The sequence below is a fragment of the Brienomyrus brachyistius genome, chromosome 9 (assembly GCF_023856365.1).
Source record: "Brienomyrus brachyistius isolate T26 chromosome 9, BBRACH_0.4, whole genome shotgun sequence".
NCBI classification, from domain to species: Eukaryota; Metazoa; Chordata; class Actinopteri; order Osteoglossiformes; family Mormyridae; genus Brienomyrus; species Brienomyrus brachyistius.
In genome coordinates, this window is record NC_064541.1 from 105,801 (window position 1) to 129,168 (window position 23,368).

The 23,368-nt window shown below is 41.1% G+C and overlaps 3 protein-coding genes across 6 annotated transcripts in view; 2 read left to right on the forward strand and 1 right to left on the reverse strand.

The window, feature by feature from the left end:
- Positions 1-108: 108 nt before the first annotated feature.
- popdc3 (popeye domain containing 3) lies at positions 109-2,680 on the forward strand. The gene is made up of 3 exons (XM_049025947.1): positions 109-1,195; positions 1,274-1,382; positions 1,486-2,680. Exons 1-3 carry the CDS (start codon positions 687-689, stop codon positions 1,774-1,776), a joined length of 909 nt encoding a protein of 302 aa, XP_048881904.1. The 5' UTR covers positions 109-686; the 3' UTR covers positions 1,777-2,680.
- A 1,762-nt stretch (positions 2,681-4,442) lies between these two features.
- bves (blood vessel epicardial substance) lies at positions 4,443-17,833 on the forward strand. Of its 4 annotated transcripts, none has more exons than XM_049026495.1 (9): positions 4,443-4,621; positions 7,929-8,170; positions 9,053-9,177; positions 10,468-10,655; positions 11,509-11,617; positions 12,039-12,206; positions 12,480-12,621; positions 13,643-13,702; positions 15,462-15,665. In XM_049026495.1, the coding sequence occupies exons 2-8, from the start codon at positions 7,948-7,950 to the stop codon at positions 13,675-13,677; spliced, it is 990 nt and encodes a 329-aa protein (XP_048882452.1). In that variant the 5' UTR covers positions 4,443-4,621; positions 7,929-7,947; the 3' UTR covers positions 13,678-13,702; positions 15,462-15,665. The 4 variants fall into 4 exon arrangements, with proteins under 4 accessions (XP_048882452.1, XP_048882450.1, XP_048882451.1 ...); XM_049026493.1 differs by lacking the exon at positions 13,643-13,702 and adding an exon at positions 7,022-7,082 and having other exon boundaries at positions 4,444-4,621; positions 15,462-17,833; XM_049026494.1 differs by lacking the exon at positions 13,643-13,702 and having other exon boundaries at positions 4,444-4,621; positions 7,924-8,170; positions 15,462-17,833.
- Positions 17,834-22,129: 4,296 nt separating this feature from the next.
- The window catches only part of LOC125749678 (protein lin-28 homolog B-like), a 33,525-nt gene continuing 32,286 nt past the window's right edge, over positions 22,130-23,368 (reverse strand). Inside the window, exon 5 of the mRNA XM_049027151.1 lies at positions 22,130-23,026. Coding sequence (XP_048883108.1) covers positions 22,705-23,026 — 322 coding nt within the window. The 3' untranslated portion in view covers positions 22,130-22,704. The remainder of the gene's footprint in view (positions 23,027-23,368) is intronic.

Genomic DNA, 23,368 nt, shown 5'->3' on the forward strand with positions numbered 1-23,368 from the left:
AAAACTTACCTAATAAAAAGGCCGCGTTTCAACAGATGTTATACTAGTGTTTTAATAAGCGAAAAATTTCTTATCTCCAATAAGACATTTTAGTGAGTCTCACAATGTAAAACTGTATTTATAAAGAGAAAAATTGTACGCTAAAAAATTACAACTTAAGATTCAGACAGCTTATGGAAAGCCAAAAAGATGATTTCGTTTATGCGTCATTTCGTACAATATAAAAGGGAACGACATACTATACAGGATTATATTCTATTACGTAGACGTTTATAGGTCGAAATCTGATACGAATAAAGTAACATAGATCAAGATGTGATTGCCGATCAGCGAGGGTAGAACCGGTGAATTTCTAAATACAACCAAGTGCGTGACGTTTGCCGAATATCAGGAAGAGTATTTCTAAGAGAAAACTAATTTATTGGAACCATCATTTTCTCTATATCGTGTCCCGTTCATCCTTCGGGCATAAGGACCAGGCGGAGCGTCTGGCAATGCGTAGATGGTATTTTAGAGGAGGATAAGAATCGCAAACGCGTGACATTACATGTCAGGTTCGGGGTAGGCTGTCACATTTTAACTGGTCCCGAAGATAGACTGCTCGGTTCTGAGCTTCATGTAGAGAATGCTAATCCACTCGGTATCTGCTGTCCTCATTTGACTAGAACCTAAATATTACTTTAACCATGGATCCTCCGGACTATTTCCAGCTGGAGAACTTAACTTTGGACAGGGGAGCAATCACATATCCTGTCTGCATGGAATGGAAAGAGAAACCGGAGGGATCACTGTTTCATCTCGCCAATATATTCTTGGTTCTGGGTTTTATGGGCGGGAGTGGATTTTACGGCTCGCTGTATTTGTTCTCCTTCCTGGGGCTTGGTTTCTTTTGTTCCTCCATTTGGGCTTGGTCGGACGCCTGCACCACCGACACCTTCTCCTGGAGCTTTGCCCTCTTCGCCATCTGTGTCCTCCAGATCGTCCACGTCGCCTACAGGCTGCGAAGTGTCACGTTTGATAAAGAATACCAGGATCTCTATAACTACATGTTCAAGAGACTCGGGGTGTCACTGACCCACTACGGGATGGTGGTGGCGTGCAGCGACGGGGTGATACACACTATAGAAAACGACCACTGCTTCGCAATGGAGGGCAAGACGCCAATCGATAAACTTTCCATTCTCCTCTCCGGCAGGTACGTGAACGTCAGGCAATTAACAATTTTCCTCTAAAGAAAAGAAGCCAATGAAGTGTTATCTTTCCTTTTCTACAGAGTTCGGGTGACTGTAAATGGGGAGTTTTTGCACGACATTCACCCCTACCAGTTTCTCGAATCGCCCGAATGGGATTCCCTTCGGCCTGCAGAAGAAGGAATCTTTCAGGTGTGGTTTCTTATCCCTTGATGAATGGGATAACTGTGAGACGCATATCTCGTATATACAAATACTGGCAAATCAAAAACCTAATTTCCTGTTGTCTTTTTAGGTGACGCTGCGAGCCGAAAACTCCTGTAAATACGTCTGCTGGCGGCGCAAGAAACTTTATTTACTTTTCGCCAAGCATCGCTACATCGCAAAGGTGTTCGCCCTCCTGGTCAGAAACGACATCGCGGAAAAATTATTCTCCCTTAACGATAAAGCCGTGGGCGGCTGCGGGTTTCGTTACGATCTACGGTTACCCAGCTTCTGTTATGTCGCCCCCCCTGAATCAGAGCCGACAGACGTGTATTTACGGGTCCCGGAGAAACGCACCCACCCACCGCAAACACCAACATGAAGGACTTGTAGTCTTTAACTATAATTTTGTTTTGTTTATTTTAGCGTTCCCTTGAAAAGCCACGTTTTTCTTATTTTTTTCCAATTTTTTAGATTCCGTTTTATTTACAAATTTTCCCCAGAATTTTTATGATTGTAAATAAATTTTGTATTTAGATATTAATAACAGCGTAATAAATGTGAACACGGGGTTGTTAGGACTGTATAAACACTACATCCTTACTTAAACTTTGTGTGTGTCATTCGGTCGCAATAGATCTGCACTGCGTGAAAATCGACACTCCGCAACCAGGGGCAAATTTAGCTGCAGAACCAACTTTTTGTTACCAGTTGGTCGTATTGTCGTCCACAGAAGCATTGGAACTTGTATATAAACATCGTTTCCTTTCAGATCAGTGACTACCACAGCATTTCACAAGAAATCGTCGGTGGGGAAAAAATATGTCCCCTTTGTGTCAGGACCCTGAAGGGCAAAGCTCGCACTTATACATTCTCATGCCCCCATATTAGTGGTATCTCTATTTATAGAGTAGCTGAAACTGGCAGCAAACTATAACAGCTGCTGTTCTTGCTGTCCCATACACAGCTCCCATGTCGTTAACACATCAAATGACCGCAAACACTCCTTGTGACAATCTTCGCACGGACAGATTTATCTAAAATGCTTAAGAATTACGTGCTTAATTTGTTGTAGACTTTATTGTATATAGGCAACATACATTGTAATTTACGTTTTTAATTATTTTGGGTGGTATTTATATTAATAAGAGCCTAAATGCAGGGTTTATCCTGGAGCCACTCAATTTGTTTACATTCGTTTGTTTAGTTGTTCAGCCGCACACGATGTACCTTCTGAAGTGCTGTAACTATTTGTTTTTTATAAATACACGACGCAGAACTTTAAATATGTGCATTTTGTTTTTATATTCATTTATTCCCCGAAATAAACTCACATGCAATCCACATTTCCCTTAGAAAAGCTAATGCTGTCCATAACGCTACAGCACGCTTGCCGCTCTGCCCCCTCCAGAGGCACCACCACCCCCCCCCCCCCCCCCCCCCCTCACAGTCTCTGAGCCCAATCGTCCGAGCCCTGGTCTGGTTCTGTGGTTGAGTGCAGGGGTTTCTCCAAATGGCTCAACCGAGCCAAGGTATTCCCAGACGTTGCTGTCATGTGAGAAGTTGTACCCTATACAGCAGAAATGCAGTTTAGAATGTTCACCTGGTGCTGTCCACGGTGCTGACTGGAATGTCGTAACCTGTCTTGCGTAGCAGACATTAAAAAAATACGATGGCTGATTTAAACCTGATACTTCCTGCCGAAATAATTGCTGCCATGGGAGCAGTCGGGCTGGGGGGGGGGGCTCTTTGCACGTTTGCATAAGCGATTTGTTTGGTATCCCATAGGTAGACGAAATTGGAATTGCCAACTTTCGTCAGCTACCTGGAGTGAGATCTTCACACACATGCACACAAATTTATCTAAACGTAGCACTTTTATAACTTTGTAAATAGTGTGAGTGGTTTGAAAAGTGCTCCAATGCTTTTGATGTAGCTATTTTTAGGGTCATCATTGAAAAATACAGATTTGCCGTAAGATTTCTTGCGTGAGCATGAACGCCTGCAAGTGTGAGAGTCACGCCAGATACGTGCGAGCTGGCAACCATGCAAAAAATTAAGTGTGCATCAGTGCCTGCTTTAACACGTCAGGTAAGCAAGATGGAGTTTTTATCCCCCCCCCCTCCCCGAACCGAAGCAATAACATTAAAGCTTATGACTGCTGCTCTCACTGTACAAATGAAGCCCATGAGATACATAATTTGTACAATGACGTCCACACTTAAAATTTCTTCTTTCGTATCTGCTCATTTAACAGTAAATGCCGGGTTTCACAAGTAGCATGATTTTTACAACTGTCATCAGGAAAAACTAAATTTATATCGATTAGCTGTCAAACGAGGTTTTATCTCACTACTTACCCAAATAGCCTTATTTAAATAAAACGAATTAGGGCTATCGCAACTATACAACCCATAGACAGGACATGTACGATCTTATTACTTACTATGATCAATATTTTTCTTTAAATTATTTATTGGATCTAGTACATATTGCAGCCTCCAACGGCTTTACAAGTTATTGTCGATAAACATTATTCCAGGCGAGCAAATTTTGTTAATTTTTGTTTCGAGAAATGCATAAAGTATTGTTTTCCACAGATATGTGAACATGTTATCAATATTTGACTTTTCATTAACGCTACACTATCAATAAAGAGTATTGCGGAGTTCGCTGCCAAATAGATCATACGTTCTCTTTGAACACTTTAATGATAAGTGTTATCTGGCAATTTGTGCAGCAACCACCGAGAATAAAGGCCCATTGAACTTTCCCTTCCATAGCCACCCAAACCCCCGCGTTCCGGGTCTTACAGTCCCCATCCTCCACAATCATTCGGCCCACTAGCAAGACGACCGAGAAGAGCAACAACAATAGCAGCCACGACAAGGGAATATTTACAATAAAACTACACTACCTTCCCGAAACCGGGACAGTACAATGTTCAGCCCGTACCGCGTCGGCGCAGTACCTCTGTCGCCCCCTGGTGTCGCTGACTGATAGCGCAAGTGGCTTGGGCGGCGCTCGCGTGAAGCCCCCGCTTTCTTGCCCATTTTAGTCGATGCCTGTCAGCTCGCTGGAATGCGCGGCTCACACTGAGCAGCCCAGGCACTCACCGATTTACATTTATAGCTCTGAAATCCTGGACCAGAACTTTTCTCTTTTAATAACAACATCTGTCTTGTGATTTCCAAGGAGAGTCCACATTTATTTTCTACCTGTGAACGGTAAGTTTAAAGTCTTTAACATTTTGTCGATCTATTGCTTTACAAGGTCGTAGACAAGTGTTTCTGAACTGAAAATAAAAAGTTGTTGCTTAAGTTTATCTCGTAGTCCTTATTCAAGACGTGGTAAACATGTCTGATCCCCCCAAAAATACGCAGAAGCAGAGAGAAGTTGTTTAGAAATGAATCTAGTATAATGCACATTATGTATATGTGATATTTAAGTTTAACGATAATATTTGAAGTGAGTGAATTGAGATTTATTTAAACACTGGTTTAGTGTAGTTGCATAGGGTTTTCAGATGCCGATGAAGAGCGGCTGGGATTGAAGGTGCGCCCGATGTCCTCGGCATGTGGGGCTCAGGCGTGCGCTGTTGGGGCGACAGTATGTCGCTTTTCATTTCCATGCCTAGTTGAAAACATCCGAGCTCATATCTTGCCTACGTGTTGTTCGGGCTACTTGAAAATGCAACGGACGGGCTGCTGATCCTTTTATAAATAATGGTTGTCTTTCTGTCACTTTATTAGAACAACATGTTCATTGTCCTAACGTCAAAAGAATTAATGTTAATGCCATAAAAATACGTTTATCCGAAATAAATTTTACATAATAACACTAAATAACAATAAAATAATTTTTATTGTCGCATAAATATCAAACACCATGTAAGACAATAAAGGTTATAAAACGTGCACAATTTAAGACATCATATATTATAATTGTTTTTTTACCTCTTCTCAAAGATAAGGTTCTGTCTAAATAGTATGTTTTGATAAAGTGTGTTATCAGAGTTTGACTGGCCTGGGTGATGCTGAGTGAAAGATACAAGCGGCATGCATAATTACAATTTAAAAATAATTCTGTTTACTAACTAAAATTACAAACCCAGCAGAAAACTTAGCATCTTGCTTAACAATAAACCTTCTGCTGGACTATTACTTCATATGTTTACATATATATCCTAATTAAAATATAAAAAATAACAACAACAATATCAATGAAAGTAATATATTCAATATTGCCAATATCTTTGCTGTTCTGTTCTGTTTGGCATATTCAGCAGGATTACAACAATTGAAAAGACATAATCACCTTTTATATTTATAGGAATTCAGGAATTCAACTTGCAGACCCATTTTAGGAGTTTAACCTCTAACTCTTCCCATCGTCCCTATTGCGAGGTTCAGACTTTTCACAGTGTTCATACATTGACATTTTTACATTGATTACAGTACACTTTTGTCCAAAGTGATGTACAAATGAGGCAAATAGCAGATGTTGACTAGCCATGACTGCAGCTAGGCTGAGCTTCCAATAAAAGCGCAGGTACAACGTCTAAACAAAGTGAGAAGCTAGTAAGACTACTGTTCAGTTGGGGGGGGGGGGGGGTGCAGATCATTCAGGGAACATACTGACACACATACTGACCACATACTGTGCTAGCAGGTCTTCCTCAGGTCAACTCCAAAGAGTGGGTGGTTATCATGGGCTGTTCAGCTGGGGATATTATATTCTATTATTTTTGGGAATGTTTATGAGGTGGGCAGGGTGACCCAGCGGAGGCACTGTTGCCTCATGCTGCCAGGGTAAGGTGTTAGTGGTTAGCGGGCTGTTTTAAGCCTCACTATTCTGGCTGTGAGGTACTTGAGATACAGTGTTTGTGCGTTGGATGAGCCTCTTCTGCAGGCCAGAGGCGTGCATTTAGGCTAAAGGGCATCTGTTAGGGTGTGTGATCTCCAGTCTGTACCCCAGCCTTGTGCCCTGTGCTGCATGGGACAGGCTCCAGGCCCTTCATGACCCTGACCAGGTTCAGCAGCTGAAAGACAGATGGATTGTTTTCTTATTTGGGACATTATTTTTCTGACCGAAGACATTATCCCTTAAGCTTGTCTTCTGCTTTGTGGTATAATCTGATTGCCCATTTTTCTTGCAGTCTCAGAATCACCCATCTGTCTGTTTTCCTGACTGTTTATTCATTGCATCCTAGTGACCTGACACAAGGCACAAAGTGATTTCCGCACTTCAGTTTACCTAAATCACATACTTTTGGGCTGTATGAGGAAGCCTGCAGAATGGTGAGGCTCATTCACACACAGAGAGGACATGCAGAACGCATGAACTCCAAAGAGAAGGGCAATCGACCCTACAACCCTTTAGCTGGCAGGTCACTGTTCTCCTATGGATGACATTATCTTTTAAAACAAAAATATTAATGTGACAAGTGGCACAGTGGTCTGGGCTTTGGATCCCACCGCGGGGTCTGTGTGTGTGGAATCTTCAGGTTCGCCTTGCATATGGGTGCTCCGGTGCACTGGTTGGATGGATGGATGGATGGATGTACAGTTGGATGAGATAAGGCTTGGACAAGTCTGCAGATTTTTTGTGCTATATCTGTACCTTAGGTGGTGGGAGCAGCAGCAACAATACAACAAGAACATTAACAACAAAAGAGATCAACCCAAGGTCAGGCATTGACAGCTAGTAGTGCCTTTCCATCTTTCTCCACATCTCCTCTCACTCGCTCTTTTCACCGTGGGTTGAGTATTTGCAGCAGGGTCCCTTGGTTAGCCACCAGCTGTGGCACGTGTAGCCACGACCTGCACGGTTGTCAGTTACCTGCATGGCGCTGACTGTTACACTCAGTTGAAATTAGCATGTTGCACTTTTTTTCTGAGATATTTTCATGGGGAACTGCTTGTCTTATGTATAATTCATTTTGCCGATGCTTTGATCCAGTGTCACAGGCAGAGAGTAGCTTACATACTTGTAGACTTTGAATTGCTTGAGATGTGTGATGGCTGCCACTCGACCCACCTGACGGTCTGCTGATGGTCCTCTCTGACTCCAGATGCGTGAGGTAACATTCCAGCAGAGACTGGCACAGAGGTTTAGCGTCACACCAATGTGCAGTTTCCTCCCTCCCTTGTCCACAGACAAAACTAAACTGAATATTCTGTTGTAGTAGCTGTGCTTCCACATCTCAATGAAAAATCTTTCAAGACTGCAAAGATCTTATTTGTATTCTTGACAAGAGCAGTCTTGCTAACTTGCCTCCCAAAAATGAACTTAGGATGCAATGAATCATGGGATTTGTTGTTGTCGGTAACGATGCACCTAATGTATCCTTGATATCTGGAGCGGGGAAAAAATGACATCCAGGGATTCTTACTGTCCTCCGTAGTTCTGTTTCTGAGTATTGGAACAACACTTCGGCAATGGGAAATGATGTCAAACAGCTATGTGAGAACATCGGAGGAATCAAGTATGCATATTGATAAACACCCTTTGTTTCTCTGTCTGTGAGCACAGGCAAGTACACAGCAAGACGATGACCCCCCTGGACGCGACCACATCATTCGACATGCTGGCGCCACGAATCCAACATGCTGCACATGATCTGGGCTTGGAGGAAAATGTCACTTCTTGCAAGGCCTGGGAGGAGACCCACCACCTGGTGTTCCACCTGGCCAATGCATGCCTGGCCCTGGGCATTGCCATCCCTACCACGCTCGGCCTGCACATGATCCTCTTAAGGATATTGCTGATAACCGGTTAGTCCACAGCACCCTCTAGTGACTGCATGCCTTCCATTTAAACAGCAAATTTAGAAAAATACAGTGTTTGGGAGGGATTTTTGCAACTCTTGCTATACACAGGCAAGTAAAATTTATATCAGAACACTGGGTAACTTCTTGGAAATGTTTCAGCCTGCTTGCAGTGTTTTACAGTACGTGGTGTATGTGCATATTTGTATTTATGTATTGTATGAATTTGTATGTATGAATTTGTATTTGTGTAGGAAGATCCTGACTCCGATTGGTTTACAGATATATATATATATATATATATATATATATATATATATAAATTATTTTTAATAATTGAATATGTTAGCATAAATAATTAGCACAATTAATATTGTAATGATTATAGATCTTGTTTTATTCATTTAGCCTGTCGTCTACCACGAAACATATCTAAACTCCAGCATAATGTCATTGTTTATGATAGTGGAAGTTATTATTATTGATCTGACAAAAGGTAACTTTGCATGGATTGCTATACGGGTGGCGCTGAATTTAAAGTTAAGAGTTCTTAGGGAACCTCTGAGACGGACTAACTTTTACCTCTAGTATTTGTTTTTCTGTGGACTAATCTGTGAATTAGAATCACAAGATAATCTTTTTGTTGTTACAATTGTACAGAAAGGAACGTAAAATAAAATGCATCAGTGAGTATCTCCTTTTTCACCGTCCTTAACAAGGTCTAGCTGTTTGTCCTCAGCAAATAGGCACTAGCGATATATGTGATGGGTGTTAGTGCCCCGCTGTTGTCACTAGGATACCTGTATTTGTCTCCTTCTGTGCTGCACCAAGGAGCTGCCATGAACATCTCGCTAACATCTCATCCTGCTTCCTCTTTCCCTTTGCCAGGATGCTCCCTCTTCATTGCCTGGGCAACGCTGCATAGGTGTGCTCTGGACATTATGCTGTGGAATGTGGTGTTCCTCATCATCAACACATTGCATCTCTTATATCTGCTGTACAAAAGGAGACCGGTGCGTAATGAGAGATCATTTTCCTCTCATAAGGGGCTTCAGCACATATGTAGTCATTCTCTCTGTCTATTTGTCACGCTGTGACTAATTGAGGGAGGGGGGTTGATTACGACTCTGCTGGGGCCTAGAAAAATATCCCATTCAGTTTTCTAAATTGTAACATTCCTTCTACTGCTTACAATGAGCTCTCACTGCCTGTATTAAAAAATATCTTCCCTTCTCGTCAAAACAACACTAGATCATGCTGTTATGTTTTTAGTTAGCAGTTGTTATGTTCACTAGTTATCGCCTTGATGTATGGGGCAGTAGGAGAAAAGTCTTTTTCATAACAGCATAGTATTTTCTGAAAGCTGTTTGTAATTATTGTTTTATTCTCATTATTACTACTGGATTATCCTCGACACTTTAAATGTTACTTTGCAGCAAAGCAATATAATTCTTATGTTGTATCACTGAAATGAGTTTTTGTATTGTGTTTTTGTAGTGTAATTGTTTTTTGATGTGGTCAGTTGTTTCAATAATAATAATATTAAATGGACACTTATCTAGGACCTGGTAGGATCTGTGTTTCCCTCCAGAAACACTTTGATGTAGATTGTGTTGTGTAAGCAGAGTTGCATTTCTACATAACTTTGGACTTGTGGCCATTTTGTGAGCTGTAACAAATCTGACCATTATTGTCTAACCTTTCTAACAAGAGCAGTGTTTTTGACAACAGAGTTTTCTGAGGTATTAGAACCACCATGCATAACACCAGCAATCATACTACATTCAAAACAGTCTAAGTCATTCTAATAGTCAGTCAAACAGTAAGAGAACCTCTTGACTCTGGCTGAATACAGCATGTATTAGATTACAGCCACATGACTGTTTGGAGACTGTTAAATAATAACTGTTATATAAAGTATATATTCTTACTAAACTGGAATGATTCTGGACAAATTGACCATCATTTTTATTTGATTCCATGAACATTCCCAAAAACTAAATGGTACTTTACTTGCATCCACACAAAATTTTAATCACTTCAGTATTTTCCTTTAGTCTTTTTTTAAAAGTTTCTAAGAAATTTATTATGTGTATTTTTCCTTAAAACTGTAAACAGATTGAATATTAGTTCACTTCAAAATTCAACATTCAAAATAAACTACTATGTTCTTCCTTTAAAACAACTGCAAATATTAAAGATTAAAATCTAAATACCTCAAAGACAATGAGAATATGTAGCACATTTCTGGTTATTTATGGTTAAACCTGAATGAAATTCTAGAACAGTGTTTCTCTTTCCAGATCAAAATCGATCGGGAACTGCAGTCAGTGTACAGGAGGATGTTCGAGCCCCTGCGTGTGCGGGAAGACCTGTTCCAGAAGCTAACTGGACAGTTCTGTACCATCCAGACCCTGAAGAAGGGCCAGGTGTACGCCACAGAGGACAAGACCTCTGTGGACGAGCGGCTCAGCATCCTGCTGAAGGGGAAGTAGGTGTTGCTGGGTGTTGCCAGGTGTTGCCGGGTGTTGCTGAGTGTTTCCAGGTGTTGCCAGGTGTTGCTGAGTGTTTCCAGGTGTTACCAGCTGTTGCCGGTTGTTGCTGAGTGTTGCCAGGTGTTGCTGAGTGTTGCCAGGTGTTGCTGAGTGTTGCCAGGTGTTGGGTGCATTATCCCATAGCTCCTGTTAGCAGCTTACACAGTCGGACACATTTAGTTGAAGGTTCCATCTATGTAAGTCACTAATATAGTTAGCACTACACTTTTGGGAAAGGCACTCGTTGCCAGGTGCGGCCAGGTACTGATGGGTATTTCCTCAACAGCAGAGAGTACCACAGTGAATATTGTACTGTGATCACCTCTTTCATCATACAGCACATTAAAATAGAAGACTTTGTCATTTAAAATGTTCGATCACTTCGAACACTGGTCATTCTGAGAACACTGCAGAGCTGATCACTCCTCCAGTCATACTCTGTCTGTGCTCCCTGTCTGCTAACCCTTAGTACCACACACACACACACAGAGGTTTGTAGTTATATCTTTGTAAGGATTCCTTTCAATGGGGAAAACTCTTATCCCAACATGATGACCTTAACCCCTACCCAGCCCTAACCGTAACCATAAGTAACCAAGCAAAATATGAGACTTTTGGCATTTTTAGTTTTTTGATTGAACTCCCAGATTTTAATAAAATTGAAGTTCCCCTTGTGAGGACAGAAAAGACGACCCCCGTATCAAAATATGGTCCCCACAATGTAATATATCCCTGGACCACACACACACACACACACTTTCTCTCCACTGCTAGTTTATGGTTTTTGACTACATCTGTATTCTTTGACAGAATGAAGGTGTCATACAGAGGGCATTTCCTGCACAATATCTACACCAATGCCTTCATCGATTCTCCAGAGTTCAGGTCCACCCAGATGAGCAGAGGCGAGAAGTTTCAGGTGAACTCACAGTCAGGCCTTGCTGACCTACTTTGCCGCATGCTGAACCACACTGGTGTGTGACCAGTATTCTTCTTGGCTATCTTACTTACATCGACAGCCCCCAGCATTATCTAATGCATTTTACAATGACATTATCAATGTCACAGTATATATTTTATATGTTGACTTTATATAATTAAAGTACATTGGTTGTACATCATAAAACATATCCTTATAACTATATTTACATATTAAATATCTTTATATATTGCTGCTACCCATATTGGCTTTAATCATTTAAGCGATGTCTAGCAGATAAATGCCAGAACAATTAAAATTTAATAACCATTTTAGCATTTTTTTCTGTTACTATTGTTTGCACAATGATACTAATGACATGACATTTCTCTTTGCCTCCCATGTGACCATTGATTGACAGGTGACCATCACTGCAGAAGAAAACTGCAAATTCCTGTGCTGGTCCCGAGAAAGGCTCACATACTTCTTGGAATCGGATTCTTTCCTGAATGAGATATTCCGCTACCTCATTGGCAAAGACATCACCAACAAGCTGTACTCCCTCAATGACCCCACGCTGAGTGACAAGGTAACCCGCCATCTCTATGTTCACTTCAGCCTTATCCTGATCACATGAACATCAGACTGTTACTTAAATAAAAGCTTTATTTTGCTTGGAGACTCTCCCTCCCTCCCTCCTCACTTAACACTTAATGTCTTTCAACCCTTCAGTGTTTTGCTAGTGAAAATCTCACTACGTATGGCTGCTTAGGGAACAGTAAACACTATGTTAGCTTCAGTGGCACTTTCTGGCTGATTGTCCCAGGGGTTTCAGGATGTTTATGCTGTTTTCCCGTGGCAGGCGGTGAAAAAGATGGAGCGCCATCCCAGCCTGTGCTCTCAGCTCTCCATGATGCAGATGAGGAACAGCATGGCCAGCACCAGTGAAAATGAAGACGTACTTAACCAGTTTCTGCGTAGCAGCTCAGCCGGTTCCTCTTTCCGTAAGTACTGCCTGCCTTGTCGCCGCCTAGTACCATGCACCCTGATTGGTTCTGGAGTCAGTGCCTAACATCCTGATTGGCCCAAGTAGCAGTTCTCCTGTGGTGACTTGTCAATGTCTTATGTCTTTTCTTTACAGTCCTCATAATTCATAGCCTGTATCAAGTGGTCTTTTTGTCCTTCAGTGTTTCTTTTGCATCTTCTTTTTGGCCAATGCGATAATCACATCCAGAATTAGCTTCACTTCACAAAGGGATGTAACCTGAAAACGTTGCTCATGGACGAAATTTATCTAAGGAATCACCATCCATCCATCCATCCATCCATCCATCCATCCATCCATCCATCCATCCATTTTCCAAACCGCTTATCCGACTGGGTCGCGGGGGGTCAACAACCCAGGATGGGGGGCCAGCCCATCGCAGGGCACAGTCACACACCATTCACTCACACATGCACACCTATGGGCAATTTAGCAACTCCAATTAGCCTCAGCATGTCTTTGGACTGTGGGGGGAAACTGGAGTACCTGGAGGAAACCCCACGACGGCATGGGGAGAACATGCAGACTCCACACACATGTGACCCAGACGGAGACTCGAACCTGGGTCCCAGAGGTGTGAGGCAACAGTGCTAACCACTGCACCACCCTAAGGAATCTCATCGTAGCCAATTTTGATTTTTTTTCCCCACTTTTGCTTGTCTGTTTTTATTAAGATGCTGGGATTTTCTTTCTGTCTGGTGAATTTTCCTTCTTGCATGGTCAGTGATGACTGAAACTGTAGGGCGAAGCAACCAGCTTATCTCATCTTATCTCTTCTTCTTGAGTCATGAAGAACCACCATGAGTCCCAAACCTCCCCCTCCATAATGTTCCTCACTTCCCCTGCAGTCCTTGCTGTCTCTCCTCCTTTTCTTCCTCCCCTTTCCTTCTCCAGGTGTCAGACTAACACACCCCCCCCATTGCTTTCTGACTTAGGGCTGACCTTCTGCTGACATTATGTCCCCTTCTGTCCCCCTCCAGCAGTGATACAGCCCATTCCCTTTGACCTACAGTAGCCTCAGGTGTCCTGACAGGCACATTGTAAGACCAGCCTTCTCTCTTATTCCCTCATTTAATTTTTCTCTCTAAATACCATGGTTTGAAGTCATGCAATAATAATTCAAAGAAAGCATCAGTGGTTTGACAAAACATCAAAACAACCTGAGCTGATAACATCACATTCCCTGTGTTCCATTTGACTTTAACCAAGTGTCAAATTCACCATGAACAATAACCATGATTTCCCCTGCACTTGTGGTTACTGTAACATTTAGAATGCTAGAGTGTTGAATCAAACCAAACAAAACCATAACATCCCTTGCATTTTTTCTTACTACAAGACCTGCAAGTACTGGAAAACATAATGGCACCCCCCCCACCCCCTATTCTTTATTAAAGTTACAGCTGGAATGAGTGTTGAATCAACGCAAATTGAAAACCTACGCTCCATCATGGCAAGATTCTGAATGAGCACGGAATTCAGCCAAAGCGTAACCGTAATACAAGGACCATGTACTGTGTACTCTGACTTGCCACTTGTACCTTGGACTGGAATGAGCTGGGTCCTTGACAGAATCCTGCAATTCTACAGGATTCTCCTCTAGAGGCATGCTTTGTGTGTCATATAACTGCATTATGTGAACTATGCTGTGAGTGTTTAAGTGTGCAGGTGCAAGCCATGTTATAGATGTACAACCTTTTATGATTTTATGTATATATTGTATTCTACCACCATTATATATGAACATGGCTAATATTATCCACAATTAAAGAGACAAAATGCTTTATGACCAATAAGAATTCACACACTCCATTTAGTATTACTTAGAAACCACCATAAACAATAAAACAATAAATAAAGCATTCATAAAGCATTATAAACATGGCTATAAATATTTATTAAAAGGCATAAGCCATAATAGTGATGTGTATTATGCATTATGAATGCTTTATGAAGCTCTCATGTATAATGCACTGTAGATACCCTTACAATGCATTAAAATGATTAGTATAAGCATTAAGGATGCTTTGTATTGCATTGTAAAGGTATCTATATCACATTATAGATGAGAGCTTCATACGGCAGTCATAATGCATAATAAAAATGGTTATAATGTGTTATGTCTTTTTAGAAATACAGACGCTCCTCTATTTACGAACTTTCAACTTACAAACTTTCAGACATACGAACGAAGAGAACTGTAAGCCCAAATTGTGTTCATTGGGCTCCCATTTCCTGTCCGCAACATCAATTTTTTTTTTCTGTGTGCCAATTCTACGTAGTACGACTCCTGGGCGCTACTCCCGCCGCGCAGCAGCGTAGCGTGCGAACTCCCAGCATCCTGGTTCTTTGTACTTACGTATACCCTTAGAATGATGTTAGATAATGACTTCCAAGCATTTCAAGTTACGAACAGCCGTTTGGAATGTATCTCGTTCGCAAGTAGAGGAATGTCGGTATTTATAGCCATGTTTATAATGCTTTATGACTGAATTATAATGTCTTATGAATGTTTTAGTAAATTACTAAAAACCTGGCCTTAAGTGTCGCTGTTTTTTCCTTTGTTCCAAAAAGTCCCCCTATTTAAATTTACACCAAAACTTAAAAATGTGAGACCCCCTGTAATTTTCTGTTTTTCATGTGCAGCTTATGTTGCATTTTATTTAAACATTATCTACCTCACTGCAGACAGCGCATCACCACGTCAGAAGCTTGCTGTACTTAACCTGCATCCAGTCTGGGATACACTCCCTGCATTCTGTCTCATCCAGAGTCGGCTTCTTTGTGTGCGTTTTCCAGAAAAGTCCCCGGTCACTAAAGCCTCCCCAAAGATGAAACCCATTGCAGAAGCCATGGAGGATGACGTCTTCGAGTCCGACTCCCCGATCAAAAAGCGACCTGCCCCAAAGATGTCTGCTGAGGACCTGGACAAGGTCTAGGGTCAAGCTTTATGACTTGAGTGTTGGGTTTTTCACCATGTATAATTCTTCAGCCCCCCCCCCCCACCAAATTAACCATATTATCCCCTCACCTTCCATGTTTGAAATAGAGGGTGTGCACTGACGTCACTTTTCCACCAGATCACGCCCCCTCAGACCTCAGAGTGGCCAGACATTCTGGAACATGGTCAAAGGAAACTGCAAAACAAACAATTATCTGCTTAAATTAAAGGCAGTCAGACTCGACAAGGATCCGTATGACTTACAATGGACCAGTGGATCATGGACACTGATATGTGGCCAGGAACAACATATTTTTTTAGAGACTTTTAAAGTTTTCTAGCTAACTCTTCCTCCCCTTTATGTAAATAAATGCTGACAAAAAAATTAGTTACACAGAAGATGAATGATGTAAATATTTAATTGATCAGTAGTCAATACAGCATATAACTTAAGGTACGAATTTACCGAAAAATCCAACATAACTAACGCGAAATGACAACCACAAATTCACGTTTCGGAGCCTGGCTTCCAGTTGTTTATGCAGATTGCAGTGATTCAGTTGATTCTTTTCTTGTTAAATCAATTTTTACCATCAATCGCATGACAGCTCTTTCTCATTTTTTACGACATCCAAACTGGACACTAACGGCGCCGCTCAGTCTATTTGATACTCAGTGGGTGTAGCCGCAGTGACCTCCGCTTATCGTGATGTCATGTGCAAACCCTCTATAAGACTGACTGAAAACTGGGCTTACATTTTTCAGGGAAATGGAATCACATTCTTTTGGTTGATAATATTTGGTCTGCACAGAGAGTCTTAGTTTGCACCGTTTCGGTTGATGTAGACTCAGGTGTCAAGGCTTAACGGACTGTGAAGATGGAGGAACATACTATGAAGGAAAAGTGAGCGCGAATAACAAACGGTGTCACATGTCATATTGACACAAAAACGTAAAGCTAGCTTCATTTTTTCATGGGTCTTTATAGTCACCCCGCAAATGTAAATGCAGTCCCTCCTGTTTTCCTGTGGACGGCATCTTTTGTGATCTGAAGGTTGCATGCAGTATTGTAGCATTCAGAAATGCTCCGTTGAAGTGATTGAGACTGAAGGTGAATGTGAAGAACTGCTGAAAACCTTCTTCAGCCCTTTTGTCACGACTGCTACTTCTGTTTTCATTCTTCCAATTTTTATGAACATATCACAGCCTTGATGGCTCTAATCTATGTGGTGCCTAAAAGACATTGTAGTATGTGAATCTCAATTGAATTGACCTTTTTCATAATAGTCAGTCTACTCCACTGTGGCCAATCTGTCCTTCAGCTGAACTTTTTGTTCAAATGCAAACACAAATAAGTAAACATACAGTATTCTGGCTGATGATTCTTCTGAGAAAATGGGTTTGTGTCAAATTTTCTCATTTTGACATGAATTGATATCTTAGAATTAGTATCAAACCAAGGTGTTTGCATTGCTACTGAGTCGGGACTAAACAAAAATTTCAGATGAAAGAATGATTTCCTCTCCTTGCCCCATTTTCTTCTGGAATAGTGTTTCCCAATCTGGTCTTCAAAGACCCACAGACGGTCAACATTTTTGCTCCCTCCTGTGGACTGTCTGTCAGGGAGCTGAGAAAAACATGGACCGTCTGTGGATCTCAAAAGACTTGGTTAGGAAACACTAACCTAGAGTAAACTTTAAATACCTTGAAAAATGGATTAACTTTGGCAAATTGCATCTTCAGAAAACATGACACTTTCTGCCCACAGTATCCATAGCTTTACCCAAATTACGAACGATTATATTGTGTTATATACACTTATTTGTAATTTATGTACCCCATTACTACCAACACTTTGGTCACTAAATTTGCACTGTCCCCAATTTTTTACCAATGCATAATGTTTTTTTGTGAAAAAAATTGTCAAATGCTTGTTGATTGTCCAATCTCTCTTAGTACCATGTGGAATTTTGTAAAGCAGTGGTTCTGAAGGGTGGTACTGGCTATTTTAATGAGGGTGTTCTTTTTGAAGAACCTTCAGAATGAGATATTCCATATCCAATCTCAATAGTAACATTCACATATATAAAATTCACATATTTAATGTCTCACAAAAGATTGTTTAAACAATCTTTTTTAAATTTAATGATGAAATTACCCATGATTGATTTGTGAATTCTGTTTCTGCATGAACAAAGAGTAAAAAGGAATAAAATATTTATAAAAACTGTTTTGACAGCAGTGTTTAATTGTTTAATTGTAATGAAACACTTTAGAACCCCCCCCCAGCATTGGAGTATTGTTATAGAAAAAAAGTGAAATGAACCAATATGATTTCATTAGTTTGGCTGCAATTAATGTTTGGCCAGTGTGGAAGCTTGTTCATTTTTAAGTAGCGCTTGCAAACAAGCTCCTCCCACATTTCTGAATAATGCTTTTTATATGGTAGTATAACAATATTGCTTTGCTCTCATTGGCAGATAAACTCTAGAACTGCATAGGCATGAGTTTATTACTGTCTGCACAATGCATCTTGTCAACACTTACATTGCACGGCTAAACAAAATCTGGGTCGATTATTAGTAGGACAGAAACAACCAGTGAAACAAGAAGAGATGGCAATATAATTTTTTTTATTTTGATCAAGTAAAACATTAAAACCTCTTAAATTCATGATTCACAAAAACAAAGTAATTAAAAAGATGTTATAAAATGTGATATGCAAACAACGACAATGAAAACAACAAAAATAACATCATCATTCAGTGCTTTACATTGACATAAAGACAAAACAGCATGGACCAGCTCTCTGCCCTATCTCCTCCCAAATGGGAATGAGAGTGTATTAGGGTGAGTGAGATTTAGTGGGCAGAGATGTCAACTATGTCATGGTGTTTCCACCACAGGAAGTGCACTGAGCCTGCCTCCAACTGTCATCACAGGGATTCAAGCCTTTTGTTTCTCAAATAAAATAAAATAAAATAAACATTTAATTATGAGGTAGCTCTGGCGATCTTCCTGCCTTTTACATTCATTCACCTATAGTATGTGTTCCTGAGCCCCTCAAATTAAACAGAAGAAAAAAATAGAATCAGTAGTTATATTAATCTGAAAAGTAAATAAAAATATTATCAATATACTTCACAGGAAAGCATTACATTTCTTGTTCGTTATTTCATGTAAACAAGTGAGATGGAGGTGTTTGTTGTGTATAATATATTGCTGTTAATTGGTTAATAAAAGTGGTTGGTTTTCATTTCCACAGAACAAAGGAAAACAAACAATTCAGAAATGATATCTATATATATTTATATATGAGCTTTAATAATTACAATAGAAAATACTTTCTACTAATGCCACATAAAGGCACACACGTCCACTAAATCTCTCTTTGAAACGTGGATTCTGCTGATAGTACTGTAAACCAAGCAACCTGAATCTTTGCAGACAGGTCCACTGTTGTTCAGTAGCTTATTGTGTTACCACAAACCTATGACACAGTACTATGAACAGCTGTGTCAGGGATACTCAGCTTTATTACTGCATGGTGACAGAAGCACTATTTTCAGGCAATTCACCCAAAGGAGAATCAGAAGCAAAAAGCAAGTGGGCGACTAGGTTGAGGGTAAATACCATGCTTTCAGTCATCTCCACACACATTTTCCATCTGAGGCCGAGTTTCTTTTAAAGCTAGCTACAGGGACAGGCGTAGACCAAGGTCACAATAGGCAGAGCCGACTGAACCAGGATATTTACACAGACTGAAGGAGACTGCATTGAAATTTGCAGGTGTTCCAGTTCTTTAAACTCCTTTTAAAGTCCTTTACATTAAAATCAAGGATTTTTGGTTAATGACTTCTGAAATATATAAGGGATCGATTTACAACAGAACAAGCCAGAATCATTTGCACTATTGGTATCTCTCATCTTTGCCTTTAACTAAATCACTATTTTTGAGGAAAAACTTATAGTCGTTATTCCCGAGAAGAATATCAGGCCTTATTTGTCTCTTGAATGTTCTATTTGTGCGATGGATAATCAAACTGCAGTATCTATAGTCAGTGGTGCCACTATAGATTTTGGGCACCATGAAAGCATATCACATTGTGCCCCTTACCCATGCCAATCGGACTATGTTCCAAATTATTTGCAGTAGTCCTAACATCCCCCCCTTTAAGGCACTCCCGCCTACAGTGAGCACTGCGACCAAACAGTTCTAAGCGCCCAGGGAACTACAGAAAGATGGGTGGGGGAAATCAGGCATTTCTGAAGCAAAGTTCCCAGCTGTGCTACACTATATTAAGTCTGGGACTAGCAAGCCCAACTCCAGCTGTATGCTGTAAGAACAATAAAGAAGCTTGCCTTGACCCGGTAGGGCTGCGGGAACAGTACACATTTACCTTCAATCTACAGCTTGTGCTCTGGGACAATACAACTGTGCTCTTACCCATGTGGCACCACCAGAAGCGGAAAGGTCAGGGTCAGAAAGTACGAATCCAGACCAAGATTTTCTTTAAACCAGCTAGCTGAGTATAAAGAGTCACAGAGAACTCAACTGATTGGTTGAGACAAAATCTTCGTCTGGGTCTGATCTTTGGAACCTGAATGTTCCACCTCTGGGTACCACATCCATCTGTGTAGCAGATCTATAACAGTGTTATCCGGCAGGGTCCCTCAGTCTACCCACCCGATTTGAGAACTACACAGGACCGCTAGGCTTAAAAACACCGGGTTTGCGACAGTCGGACAATTAGTATGGCTTGGTATTACTGTTCTTTCTCTTTCTGCTGAATATGCTAAAAGCCCTGTTGACAGTGGCCCTCATAACAACCCCACAGCTGCCCTTTGGTCCTGATGCCGCCAGTGACAGGCATCATATATATGGACATCTGTGGAATGCAGATATGGGGTCTCAGGTGGTGCGGAGCCACTGTTCGCGAAGGTGAGCGACGGAGCCTGACTTTGCCCCAGTGGCCCCCGGGAGACAAGGGCCAAGCAGGGCAGTAATGAGGTAGGCTATGCTGTAAACAGAAAACAAGCTATTTGTCATATTAACTCTAGGCCTGTGTAGACACTACAGCAATCAGGGCTTCAACATTGGCACATAGGTTCAGCACAATCCAACTCAGTTAATCTTAACAGAAAATAATAATAATAATAATAATAACAACAACATACAAGTCATTTGATTATCAGAAATGTAAAACTATCTAGAACTCAGAGGTAGTTACTAATAACAGTACATAAAAATATGCAGATAAACACTAAACTTGTGAATGCTTTTCCGAGTACATACGCATCTGTAGACAATTCCCAAAAGGAAAAAGTACACTTTTTTTGGTATATTCCCTGAGAACAGTTCTTCATCCTGAGATGCATCGTGGGTAAATATACTTTATACAAAAAGGTTTAAACGACATTGAGGGATCGGGTTTGGTTTGTGCTGTAGTTTATCAGATTGGATAGAAAACACACAAAATAGCTGCATTAGGAAACAAAATCTTACTATTGAACCTTCTGCCTTTGAAGTCACAGGGAACACCGTTGATGTACTGGCCATATAAATTCCTACAATAAAGCCAAGAAACTTTGGTATAGGATTTGGAATACTAACTGCAAGTCTTATACCAAACAAGCGGTCTTCAGAATCACATCATTTAAGGAAATGTCTTTTGATTTGTCAACACACATTAAAAGTGGCCCTTCCTCTGGTATTGTGAGGATGCATTTTCAATATGCAAGTTTCACATTCAATATCGTCAGAGCAGAGTTCTTTTGTCCTTGGAAAGCTTTCAAGGTGACCTTTTTGAGTGTCCAGGTGCGGACACACAAAAACCCACATCCTTGAGTCAAATATCCCATCTTCTGTAAACACAAGCAGCAGTAATCGTTGTGGTGTGCGTGTCGACAGGTGCAATGGACGTAAAAAAAAAACAAACAGGAGATTTGTGGGTAAATAGGAATTAGTAACACTTCAAGCTATGCTCAGTTCATAATAATTCAACCACTGCACATGATACGGTGCAGCCTCAGGAAAAATCTACTACATTAGTACCTTTGATATGTTTCAAAAAGGTAATAAAGATATATTAATTTACTTAGGAATTAAATTAATTCTTTACAACTGCAGCATGGATTTACTAAATGGCCAATCATTCATTTTCTTACTTAATGCGAACACTGAGAAAGATTTTTCTATTTGCAGTTCTAACTACTTCCTTACCACACAATGTCTTGTCTTAAGCCATGCACACACATTATTCTGGAAGTGAGAAAGCAAGATACATCAAACAGCTTGGAGAGGCCCGGGCGCAGATGAGTGGGTGGGGCAATAACGCAGCAGAGTTTTAACTCTTCGCTGGCTGCGTTTGTATCTGCAACAGGACTGGAGTCCTGTTGACCCTTGGTCAAACCTGCCCAGACATCGTTCAAGAAAAGCATACTGACGTGGGCATCTGATGTCTCAGATTAAAAAAAAAAAAAACCCACTTTGACCAATTATAGCAAAACAACTTTCCAGCTTGTATTCACAGCCTGCAGGGTGGGGCGTGGTGGTGAATGGGCGCCTTCGCATATTTAAATATATTAGTATTGCTGTAAGAGAGTTCATCGCAATCGGGCCATGTCAGACTGAAGACGCAAGAGGAATGCTTCACCCCATTGCTATGCTGCAGGTACAGGGATACTACAGCAGAGTCTATGAGAAATTACATGAAGAAGGAATGCCTGAAAAAGTTTTCGCAGGGAAAACAAAGGTAAAAATTGAAGTGTGATGCTAAGGATTAAAAATGTAACGAGCCCACGGACAGACAAAACCACGGTCAGCTCCCAATGAGGTACGTAAAAGATAAAAGACCAAATAAAAAGAAATGACTACAATTCTGCAAGTGGACTGTCTCCCCTTCTGCCATGGAAGTTTGCAGAGATGTTAATGCCCAGATTCCTACAGATAATCTCAGTCTTTAAGCCAGTAGTTGAGTTGAGATGTAGCTGCTGTTCTGAAGATTGAGGTAGCTGAGGGGCAGGAGAAGGTGGAGGTGAAGTGGGGGCAGACACCAGCGGGCTGGCGCACACGGGAGAAGCAGGGAGTGGTGACTGGGGTCAGGTTTTTTTTCGCTTCTGTACCCGGGGGGCGGGGTCTTCCGGGGACCCGGAGGACTTGCTGTGCGGAGAGGCCTCATGTAAGGAATGCCCTGGCCAGTCACTGCTTTCTGGGGGGTATGAGGGCGGAGCAAAGGCGGAGGTAGAAGGCTGCACATCGATGTCATGTCTTCCCTGAGAGCTGGAGGTTGCTGGGGCTAACGTCTTGTGGGGGCAGTGAGCCACCATGTGGGTAATGCTCTGGCAGTAGTGGCACTTCTTTGGCTGAGGTGGAAGGTTACACTCCTTGGCATGGTGATCCAGACCCCCACAGTTGTAACATCTGAGAGGAAACAGCAGGGTATTTTTCAACAAATATTCTATGTTCTCATTTAATCTAATTAAACGTTTCAATGCATTTTACTTTTCAGGAAAAAAAGCTTTAGTACAACGCTGATTTGTACTAAGTAGTATTAACCAATTGAGTTCTTCCATCTTTATAGAAAATTTTATGAAACCCAGTGTAATACCCAATATTCACCCGTAGATGACAGCACAACGTCGTCTATTGGTGTTAGATCAATGCAAGAGCAATACGGATATCAATTTGCTTTTTAAATATCTGAATTCAGGTACAATTTGTTGGATGTGTCGGGTTGATTTTAACTGTATAGACTGCGAAAAC